Raw genomic sequence first — 12,317 nt, 5'->3', positions numbered from 1 at the left:
AGAGCAATCTGCAAAAAAAAGGGTAGCCACACTTGAAATCCCAAAGGAGAAGTAGGGAATATTTGGTGTGGTATGCAAGACTCGGGTATGTTTCCACAAGGGTCAGACATCGATTATGGGTTTTCTTCTTGAATATGAAGTCATCTGTATTTCTCAACACATTAAAATCCAAATCACCATGAAATCAAAGGATCGTATAGCAGAAAATCCACTCGAGAGTCCACTGCCAACACGTGCCTTTCAAATGGTTTAACTGGTACAGACACTCATGGTATTTAATGCTAGCATATGCCAGCAGCTGATTTAGGCGTAAGAGACAGCAGAGTCATAATCAGCCACTCAAGCAATTTATCACCAACTCTTATACAGCCACAGGGGGGAGGGGGACAAGCAGTGATTTAACCCTGGCTTTAATGTCCAGATTGTGGTTAATCCCTGCCCCTGCAGCTGTACTAAAACTACATGCAAAAAAAAAAAAAGAGGGGAAGGGAGGGGGGTCATCTTGTTTTAGATGATGGTATTTTATAACCAAATGACTCCCCCTTCCTCTAGCTCTATTCATTACCATGCAAGCCCCATATGTAAGCACTCAGCGGGCATGCTCAAAGGGGCCAACCCAAGCACGATGTCTACAGTCCATTATACAAGTAAGTGGGGTGGGGGACAAGCGTGGGCTGTCATCTTTCCTCACTCTGCAAACTTTTGGGGAAGCTTTCCTTAAAATCCACCCTCATATGATATATGACGATGGATTTGAATAAAAAGCATCCAGAGCCTGTACCTACGTACGTTTGCAGGGTCAGAGCAAGCGACCGCCAGACAAAAATAGCCACAGGTCGAGGTGCGAGAGGGCGTTTAAGGGATGAAATGGGGCTCTACCACAAAATAAAAGCACTACTTTTGGTACTAGATCACCAGTTGCGTTCTTTCAGACTCGGCCAAACCAAAAAGCAAACAGAAAAAAAAAAAAAAAAAAAAGGCTCAGGCTCAAACCAAGCAGGACTCAGAAAGATGTGGAAAGACTACCGACCAGCAAGCTCCTTCTCCTTACTCCGTCTCTTTTTCTCCATGCGTTTCAGTCTCTTCTCCTCCCTGCGCTTGGCCTCCTCAGCCTCCTGGTGGCGCCGACACTTGTGGAAGTTCTCCACGACGACACCCACAAACATGTTCAGCACAAAGAAGGCCACAATCAGGAGGAAGGAGATGAAGTAAAGCAGCATCCATGGATTGTAGTTCATCACTGGCTGAAACACACATGATATGTACATACGGGTTTGTAGCTGTACATTTAATGCAAACGACTTTAGTTGATCGATTGGTACCTGCTGATCTACTCCTACGGCATCTAGTCCGTCATACATAATATCCACCCAGCCGTCTTTCGATGCCAGGACAAAGAGGGACATCAAGGCCTAACAATGAGAAGACATTTCAAATTGATGCATGAATTGACAAATCAAAAATGACGATGAGAAATGTTGAGAGATTTGACCTGTCCCAGGTTGTCAAAGTTGTACTTGTGTCTGACCCATTTGTAGCTGGATTGTAAACAGTCCGACTTGTTTGTGATGTTCCGCACATCCTCTCCTTGACAAACGAAGAACTTCCCCTTAAAGAGCTGAGAACAAGAACACAGAAACAAGCCAATGAGTGCGTTGTTTAGATATAATAATAATAATAATAATACATACCATAATACAATTCATTATGGGAACACTTTAAAGTCGTTGTTTTGAGTGTTAGGTTGCTGTATGATGAGTTTAGTGTCAGACTCTTATATTGGGTGGCATATTATTTAAACGATTAGTAATGTTCTGAAGTAAATGAGATGTCACGGGATTGAAATTTAGCCAGAAATTAGTTGCAGACTGGAAATTATGTTAAGTTTGATCAAATGTAGAATTACCACAGCTGCTGTTTGGACATTACATCGACACAACTGTTGAACTCTGATGGAAAAAAAACAAAAAACGCTGAAATGCCCTGGGTGGATCAACACCCAGCCCCGTCCTCCTCAATTATTTTTAGATTAAAAGGCATTTTCACTCACTACTACAAACTTTTGGCTGTAAAACCATGTCTCGCTGAGTATCTTTGACCTTTGTTTTAACTCACAACAGTGGTTAAAAGATCAGGCTCAATGTTGGGCAAACCTGAAAAAAAGCTGTTCAGTACATACTGTATGTCGTGTATGAAATTAAATAGAGGTCACTCATTGTTTTGGCAGCATTTTCATAAAGGTCAAAGCTGTTGCTGTAGATGGCACAGAAACCTTTTAATGAGTAGGAACATCCAATCACAGACACACGTTACCATTGCAGCATTAACCTCCCATGACACTACAATATTAAGAGGCTCCGCATTATAAACATGCCAATGGTGGAGAGATAGGAGCCTGTACATCACCAAGGGCATTGTGCCTGTTCGCACAGATTAGTCCTTGGGCAGTTTGCAATGAGATCATAGATAAGAATATTTACCATGGTGGAAATAATTACTTGGTGCCCTGCTGATTTTGTAGGCCTACCTCAGGTAGATACCTTAGGTTAGATTCTTGTAGTCACCAGGGCTGCAACAACAAGAGGAGCATGCATCAAAGCATACTTAAGTAAAAACCAGCTTGTTGCATCGAGCAGGATGGCGGTAAATTTGAATGACTTCAGACTGGCCATCCTCCATGCGGTGACATGTATGGGATCAATCATTACAGCCAAGAATGGAAGACGATGGATGTGATTAACCTCCGGTTCATGCCTACCTTGGGCTTCTCATATGCAGAGGCGACCCTAGCCCCTCAAGACTTTAGGGTCCCTTGCACCAGCGTTCATCAGCATCATGCATAGCGCCACTGCTGTAAATGTTCAAAGTTTGTCAGCCCCCAGAAGCTGTTGCCTGCCCAAGTCTATGGAACGTTGACGGGGGGGAGAGCGATATTTCGAGCCACCATGTCCCTGGAAATGTTCCGTACCATAATGGCAGTGCTCAGATTTGACAATCCCGAGACAAGACGTGCATGTCACTGACAAATTGGCAGCAATCAGGGAGGTATGGGACGTATGGGTGGGATGGCTGTCTCTCATGTACGACACATTTTTATGTCTTATGTAAAAAGGACGTGTAACTGTGGAATACATTTCCTCCAAAAGCTGCTCTCTGCAAGATGTATTAAAGATTACTCATGCATGAATTTATGTATTTGTACATTAGACGAACATTTACTATGACGGAATTCTTGGTATGACTAACTATGCTGGCCCTTCTGACGAGGTCCATTTATAGCTTTACGGGTGGCGGTGAGTGCTTGACATGCGATTCCTTCAAAAAAACGCTTCTTCTCTGCTACGACACTCAACTTGTTCCTTTTGTTATGGCAGACATTTTGGCGCTTCCCTGACAAGGAATGTTTACAAAAAACGTAGACAGATCACATCTCAATATGTATTGCAGATGAAGAAGAAGAGGTTCCAATTTTTTTAAGGTGCACATGAAGGATTTGGAGGAGGTATAGTTCAGATAAAGGTTAATGGGTATTTTCTAGAATTTATACGTACATATAAAATGTTTAGATTGACTGTGTTAAGAAATACATAGCCTGAAATGGCCTTATTGTTTGTTTGATTGACTTTTCTCTCTTTCTCTTTTCTTCAGTAATATTACAGCATTAGTTCTTTTGTTTTTTTTCAGTGTGGCTCAAGTGGTAAAATATTTGTATTTCTTATTTTTCAGACCTGTCCTTATTGTATTTGATTTTTCAGTGTTCCACCTACCTGTACTCCGAGGATGCCAAATATTATGAAGAAAGCACAGCAGATGACCACAATGTTGCCAATGGGCTTTAGTGAAGACATCAGCGTCTCAACGACCAGTTTCAGCCCTGGAGCTCGGCTGATCACACTAAAACACAACATATAAGCTGAATATTAGTGGTGATGATGGTGATGATGGAGCTGTCAGAGCGCTCCAACTACATCCGTCCCACCGGCAGTTTTGTTATTTGGAACAATACGAGCGAAGCAGATCTAAAGATCAATCATTATTATTATTTTCTTTACATTAAAAACAATAACAAATCCTCATGAAGAAAGACTTTTTTAATGTACTGCAGTGAATGCCACAATGAGTTTATAAGATAAGATAAGATAAGCCTTTACTCGTCCTTCAGTGGGGAAATTTGCATTGCACAGCAGCAAGAGTACAGAATCAGTAAAGCAGTACAAAATACACAATATAGAAAAATAAACAATATAAACAACCCAAGTATTAACAAAATCAACAGTTTGATGTACTGTAATCCAGCTCATGGTACCAGTTTCTAAACCAGCTTTTAGAACTTTGTACAAATACAGTGTAACCTTGGTTAGTGTTCGTCCCGGTTAGTTAAAAAATTCAGCAAAAAGTTTGCCTCAGTTCGTATACCTTTCCTGTTATCGTACAAACACGCACGTGTCTCGTTGTGTTGTTGTAATATTTTTGTCACAAAAATTAGCATCGTGTATGCATGGTGACAAGACACAGAAGTCATTGAACCCCAGCCATTGATTGTGTAGTTATTTGCTAACTAACACAGTAACGACACAAGTCTCTGTTTTTGTTATTGATCATTCACGATTAAACAATGCATGTCAACATACAGTATCTCCACGCTGCTAATGTGGTGGCTTTCGCTTTATCAAATAAATCCTGTCTGTGCAAACACTTCTGCAGGAAGAGGGAGAAAAGTGTGAATGTGCATGAAGCGCATTCATGAAGCAGCACCTTTTCAGAGACGCTTCTACAGCTCAATAGTAAATGACACATGACAAAGACCCAGCGAGGAAAAAAAAAAACTGCCAGGGTTGCTAATCTGTGATGCCTTTTCCTTTTCGTCTTTGTCCGTAAAACATGTTTTCCCCTGAGCAGACAGTTGAGTGAAAGCATAGTCAATATCACATTAAGAGAAGACATGAGATAATAAGGAGCCTGGGCTGACCGATGCCACCGATCGATAGCGCTGATCAGAGAGGACAGACGCAATGGCCGCACCTCATCAGTTTACACTTCAGTGTCTCTTCAGTTCCTTTCAATAACTGGTTAGAAGGTCGTAACCCGGCATGTCTGAAGAGGATCCAAAAATGTGTCATCATTTCAGTCAAGCAATGTTAGAGTCTACTTATTTATTTGTATATTTTATTTATAGTTGCCGGGTAAAAAAAAAAGAGTTATTTGCAATTGCAATTTCAACCTTTATAGAGGTGTATGGATGGAAATCTCATAACTCATTTCAATCTGACATTCCACCCAACTGCATCATTTCCTAGCAGTGCATGGTGTGCCCTTGTTTTGTGTTCTATACAAAAAGAGCAAGAACGAGGCTGTCGCTACCCACAACACCTGCATGCACTATATTCTCTCCTCCAGCAGCACATCCCTCACATCGAAAAATGAGAACAACAAGTAGGGCAATAAGTGGCAGGCTTGCTCCCGCAGTGTAAACACTGGATGTAATTAAGGGACTCGGGAAGATAGAAATAAGAGAGGGAGGAGAAGAGGGACGGTGAGTTGTGCGGGTATACAGAGAATAAAAAATGAAGCAGCTGCTATTCTACTTTTTTTCCGCGAAAATGTAGTTTCTTCTGAATGAACTTCCTTTTGTTCACCGTTGAAACACCAATCCACCTGAGATGATCTTGTACGTTCCACTAAATAAGGGAAAAGCCATGGGGGTTGTCACACAAACATGAAGGGAGGAAAAAAAGTGAATTATGCAGCAAGTCAACTGGCGGCAGTCACTGCTGTCAGCTAGGAGTCACTGCAGTCCAAGTGAACGCCCGGGGGGTAATTACATCATCATGAAGTGACGGATGAGCTCAAAGGCTGAGACGACAGGGGTCAACAGCAGGGAATTACGGCAAAACCAACCGTTTGTCAGCACCTGACCTCCCAAAACACCACAAAGAGGTTCCGATCAATCTGCATGAAGTGACATCTGAGAGAATCCAGCAATGGATACACTGAGTCCCGGTGGGGGACCAAGGATGCGTCTTTCTTGGCTGAACTGTCGATTTGATGTAGGCGGTGTTGTGTGGCATTTAAGTGCAACTTGGTAACATGTGGTTTTCAATTCCTGTTTCTTCCTTAAAGGCGACTTCGTACTCCCTCAACTGTGGGCTTGATGAATGGCTGCAGAGGCGTGTGTTTGTGTTCACTTAAACACAGCAGATCAATAGCAGACAGGTGCGCATAAACATATTTTAAGAACGACTAGTCGGGACTAACAACTGGACAGCTCTGGTTGTCAGCTACCCTAGCACGTGAGATATAGATCTGTTGGAGCTGTTATGTAAAAGGAACCTGCGGTGGAACAGCAGTTTAGTTTAGTTATGGCGTACAAGAACAAAAACAAGGGGAAACCAAGCAGCCACAGTCCTAAAAACTACAGAAATATTCCATTTATTGACCTTGAATCCTATATCTTATCTGAAATCAATAACTACTATCAACTACTACAAACGAGGGATGGCTTTATATTGAATATCTTTAGTGAAACACATTTATTTTGATGGCTGCACGGTGGTCTAGTGGTTAGCGCGCAGACTGGGTTCAATTCCACCCTCGACCATCTCTGTGTGGAGTTTGCATGTTCTCCCCGTGCATGCGTGAGTTTTCTCCGGGTACTCCGGTTTCCTCCCACATTCCAAAAACATGCTAGGTTAATTGGCGATTCCAAATTATCCATAGGTATGAATGTGAGTGTGAATGGTTGTTTGTCTATATGTGCCCTGTGATTGGCTGGCCACCAGTCCAGGGTGTACCGCCTCTCGCCTCGCGACCCTCGTGAGGATAAGCAGTAGAAAATGAATGAATTTATTTTGATTCATTGTTATTTTATTTTAATGCTGATTCAGGTTTCCTACCCGTGTGAGCTGTCCCTGCTAAATGGTGCTGAAGGGGAAACACACACAATCTCATATTTAATTCAAACACCTGTTGAGCACACGTCATCTAGAATCGAGCAGTGGAGACAACAAGCTGGCTGTGGAATTAGTGGAGTGGTGTTTGACTTTATGGATGACAGCGCTGCACTGGAAGTGGAATAACTGGAATAATTCTTAGGGAGAGTAATTTGGTATGGTTCTACAGCCTAAGTACAGTAAGTCATAGTACAAATACAGTACAGAATAGTTAAGGTATAAAGTATCCGACTGTACTGCTGCCTTGCATCTTATCTGCCACGTCAACAACAGAAAGTGAGAATTCACTCATCTCAGCTTTTTCCTCTTCATTCTTTTTCTGTCCTCTACTGTTTCTGGTCTCACTTGCTGGCTCGCTCGCTCTGCCCACCCACTCATAGTCTGCCTAATCCTACTTTTCATGCTGTCCTTTTACATTTTTTCCACAAATTACATAGGTGGTTGCCCATTGGCCCCCCGAAATTTAAGGTTGGATAATTTCCTCGAGTAAAAGCTACTTTCTAATCTGACTGTAAGACCCAGCATGCATCTTGGCAGTAATACAACCAGCTTTGCTGCTCGCTGGTGAATTAAGTGTGGCAGGGGACGGGACAGAAAGCACCCGAGAGGATTCTGCATCAGGCAACAGACAATGGCAACAGATTCATTCATTCATTTTCTACTGCTTTTCCTCACGAGGGGGGTGCTGGAGCCTATCCCAGCTGTCTTTGGGCGAGACGCGGGGTACACCTATGGACAATTTGGAGTGGCCAATTAACCTAGTATGTTTTTGGAATGTGGGAGGAAACCGGAGTACCCGGAGAAAACCCCTGGGGAGAACATGCAAACTCCAAACAGAGATGGCCTAGGGTGGAATTGAACCCTGGTCTCCTAGCTGTGAGGTCTGTGCGCTAACCATGGCAACAGATCTACTTGCAAAATGCTTCTTGTTTTTCTGCAGGGCAATTAATGATCTACTTTTATTGTTGTGTGCTAGTGTGCAGTAATATAGTAAGTGATGTACACCATGTAAAGCCCCACCTACAGTTTATATTTTATATATATATATGTATATACAGTTTATAATTTATATTTTAAAACCCTTCAAATGACCAATTATTTTCAATACAATACAAACAAATGCAATACAAATATCTCCCCAAAGAGACCCACGTTGTTACATATACCAAGCTGCTAATATTTGACATTTGAAGTCTACAAAACACATTTAAGGACCATTTGATTTCTTCTGGGAGTCGCTTACCGTAGTGGCCTCAGGGTACGCAACAGCCTGAGTACTCTGAGCATGCCCAGGATCTTGGTACCGGAGTTGGAGAAGAAAGACACCAGGATGTCGATAACGGATATCATCACCAGCATCCCATCCAGAATGTTCCAGCTGCTCCTCAAGTACGACTTATCACCGAAGCACCAACCCAAAGCCACAATCTGAACACAAAATGTAAACATCTTGTCAATGCGGTTACCTGGTGGTAATAACACGGAGTCCAATGTAATTAGCAGAAATCAGCATAGCAATAAAAAGTTCATTATGAGTATATTTATTAACATTGAATCCTATTTCACAGAAATTCACTCATCACGGGTGGGTTTGGAACCAAGAACCTGTGATCAACAAGGGATGGCTGTATTTCAGAAATATCTTTTCTAATGGGATGTCAGCCTTTGCTCACATTGCGAAAAGTGTTCCATTCACATTGTGTACATTTATATGCGATTCGGCCTTTAACAGTTGATTTTAATGGCCAGTTCCGTAATTCCGTCTGCAATTTCTTTAACAGGGAAATATAAAATGCAACACGTCAAGTATAATCAACTTATAAAAACTATAAATATATATTATAAAAACAGATTTTTGGACCCGTGTGGTTTCTAAAAATGTATGACTTTTTTGGCAGAGAAATGACTTGTTTGTTATCAAGCTGTGCTAGTTTACTGAGAAGCGATGTTTAATATCTCATTATATTTATGGAGGGATTGTTTACTTCCTGCTATAAATGTCCACAGGCCCTATTCATCATTTACTCTTCACATTATGCAAGTTCCATTCCGGGATACAGTATAGAATAATTAGGATGTCTTGACTTTTTCGCCTTTAAACTTAAACCAGACCAAACTTTTTTTTTTTCCCCTGAGAGATAAGAAAAGAGGAGGATGAAAAGTATATTTTAATGGTGCTCATCAATGCACAGCATTCCCTACTGTATATACATGCTATATATGAATAATGTATATAATCATCAAAGAAGCTCCTGCCCTGAATTTTGACCAGTAAAGAGGTGACGTGCTGAATTGAACCTCTAACCCCGACAAACGACGACATCCAGTGATTACTTGTCAGAATGGAGAATGTGTGCGTTTTTCTGAGCGAGACGGTCTAATATTTGTGTGGCCGGTAATCACACAGGGGCCAAAAATAGAGAAAGGGGGCTACGGATGACTGACACCCATGAACTTCAGCAAGCAGAGGCATTTGGATCCTGGCGAGACAGTCCAATGTTTACCGTGATGAAACGGCACAAAGGGTGCATGTAGAAATTGTGTTTACTCTTTGTAAGTGTGACCCGCTTTCTCATTTGCTTTTCCCATTTCAGACTCAATTCACTTCCCTCTTTGCCGTGTTTCTCTGGATGTTTTTACAGGCTGATAGCACACATGGTTATTTGGCTGATATAAATTATATGAAACTTAGTAGTTTCAGCCTGGTTTCTCCATTTTATGCAAATCTAAGACAGGAATAAGGGTATCACATGATCTTTTAATGATGCTGGTCTATGGTTGTCAGATGTTATTGTTTTGACGAAATCTTGACCGGTCAACAATGTGTAAGAGAAGTTTAGTGAAGGAAGGAAAACCACAGCATGGAACTTCCATAACCGTCACACAACAAATCAGCAGAAAAACACGTCTCAGGAGGTCACTTATGCTTTATATATGCTTTATACATTTATTTATATACATATAGGATATATGAACAATTACCGGCTTACCTTTACAGTCATTTCAGCCACAAAGATAGCGGTGAAGATGTAGTTGGACAATGTTAGGAAGATCCGCTCCTGTTAACCAAAAGAAAAAAAAAAAACATGATAAAACAATAAGGCCTGAACTTAAGCCTACAATAGGGAAATCCTTTCACCACTTGATGACGCCATCCCATAATAACATCCATTGGAGTTACAAATAGTAGCCAGAAGGCAAGCACAACGTCTTCCATTTAAACAAATCTTTATTCTTCAAGCAAAATGTGGAATTTAGTTACATTTCTGTTTACAGTAAAGTACTCCCAAGCCTGCGTCCTGCCTGGAGCGCCGTGCTTTTTTGATGGAGTGGGATGGGAAGCAATGGGTTTTTTTTTTTTTTTTTTTTAAACGAACAAGCAAGAATAAGATTTGTTCAGAAGCTGCTTATTTAAGCGATTCCATTCTATCTGGGAATCAGTCACCCCCCCCCTACTGTAAATGTCTGTGAGTCTCAGCCTCTCCAAGTGTGTGTAGGTGGCTGTCTTTCCCACGGCCCCCGACTGCCATTGCACATGCTCAAAGGAAGACAACATCACACGCTAACACGAAGATGGGAGTCCTGCTCAGGGCTCTGGGAATGTCAAGAATGGGCTCACTGGGAATACACGCTTGCTTAAAGGGTTTCTAAATTCCTGCCTCCAGCCATTCAGTCTAAATCAGGGCTCTCAAACACGCGGCCTGCGGGACACTAGTTTGAGGCCCCCGCCTTGATATGAAAGTTTAATGTTAGTGCGGCCCGTGCAAGTTTGATATGGATGCTGTATGGTATCATGTAGCTAGAAAAAATTATTACGTTTGATTAATGTTCATGTTAAAGGTTAAATAACTGTTAATAGTTATCCTCCCTATCCGTGTGGAAGTGGTAAGTTTTTGGCTATTTAAGTTTAAAGGAAATAACTTGAAGGCTACCGTTTAGGTCGCTAGCTCTCTAGTTTGCGAGTTAGCATGTGTCTCAAGACCCTGCAGTTGCGCAATATGTTGTAAATAAAAAGAGTATAAATGTGACTATAGTCGTGTTTTGTCATGTCTACAGGGCTCTAATAATGCTTTGTTCATTTTAATCTGAAAAAAATAATTTGTCTACCCACCAACTATATGTGGTTTCTTAAGTTTTTATTATTTGCCGTTTTATTGTTATTATTATATTTATTTATTACTGATTGATTGATTTTCTTTATTCTTGATTTGTTTATTTTATTTATTTTTCATCTTATTTTGTGTAGAAAAATAAAAAGTAAGATAGAACAGTGGAATGTTTTATCAGAGATTTAGTTATATTTAAGTTTAAGGAGTATTTTAATATTTTTGCAGACTAATGATGTTAGACAGCAATTATGAATTATCATCATCTAATACACAATTCTATGCATCCATCCAAATATTGATTTTATTGCACTTTACACAGATTATAGACAGATTTTCTATGTCTACAACAAGTCTACTCCTATTTCTACTTTTTGCATTTTGAAGCTCTACTTAGAACCTCCTTAAGATCCATCCATCTTCTACGCCGCTGATGGGGACACAACTTCATGTGCAAAATGTAAATTCTTGCAATTTTTCAACCCGTCTTAAAATTTTGATCAGAGTGTACTTTCATCCGCTTTGGTGGTCAACGATGTTAAAAAGGAGCAGCAGGGCATCATGATGAAGTGCTCATTTTAGCTCGGCCTGATTTGTAAAGCCCCGCAGTGAGACAGAGGTTAGCTATGACTTATGTGCTGAGTTACGATGCCTAATAATTCAATTCCAGAAGGTAATCTGCTTGAAATGCCAAAACTCCAGTCTGCTGAGATTTAAAAGACCTCTTTGGCAACCCGGAACGCCCGTATATCCATCCTATAACTGGCAACAACTTGGAAGCTCTTTAGCTGTTTGGGATTACATAAAAATTGCAATCAAGAACGATTCTTACGCTCACGAATTGACGTTAATAAGATTTACGTGCAGCAACAACTCTATACTCTATCTAAATTCTCTCGGCTGGGATGGTGAGTGTTGAAAAACCTAGAGTGATTGCACTTCATATCGTTGGTGCTGCTCCGATTCAATTTAGAACCCAAGGCACTGATGGATTGTCCTCTTGCTCAATTAGGAGTCATATATCATAATAAGTGGTATAATCATCCTCCAATTGCTTCCACTGAGCTGAAGGAAGCCCGTATCTCGGCCACATGGAGAACCGTGTCCAAAACAGGACTCTGAGGCTCATTGAATGATTCAGCCAGCATCGGGCAGTAAAATGTTTGCAAAGCAATAACAATGACTACATTTAATGAAACTATATTTTCTTATGCTGGCGTTAAGGGGTGACATAGCGCACTTCACCATAATTGTAGACATT

General features: G+C 41.0%; 1 protein-coding gene across 1 annotated transcript in view; it reads right to left on the bottom strand.

The window, feature by feature from the left end:
* The window catches only part of cacna1g (calcium channel, voltage-dependent, T type, alpha 1G subunit), a 146,780-nt gene that overhangs the window by 29,221 nt on the left and 105,242 nt on the right, over positions 1–12,317 (bottom strand). Inside the window, exons 22-27 of the mRNA XM_058061836.1 lie at positions 9,941–10,009; positions 8,194–8,378; positions 3,768–3,894; positions 1,493–1,618; positions 1,323–1,412; positions 1,031–1,244 (exon numbers count right to left, since the gene is read on the bottom strand). Of these exons, the coding sequence (XP_057917819.1) occupies positions 1,031–1,244; positions 1,323–1,412; positions 1,493–1,618; positions 3,768–3,894; positions 8,194–8,378; positions 9,941–10,009 (811 nt within the window). The remainder of the gene's footprint in view (positions 1–1,030; positions 1,245–1,322; positions 1,413–1,492; positions 1,619–3,767; positions 3,895–8,193; positions 8,379–9,940; positions 10,010–12,317) is intronic.

The sequence above is a fragment of the Doryrhamphus excisus genome, chromosome 22 (assembly GCF_030265055.1).
Source record: "Doryrhamphus excisus isolate RoL2022-K1 chromosome 22, RoL_Dexc_1.0, whole genome shotgun sequence".
Lineage (NCBI taxonomy): Eukaryota > Metazoa > Chordata > Actinopteri > Syngnathiformes > Syngnathidae > Doryrhamphus > Doryrhamphus excisus.
Note: the sequence above shows the minus strand (reverse complement) of the source record. Positions and strands in the feature narration are given on the sequence as shown.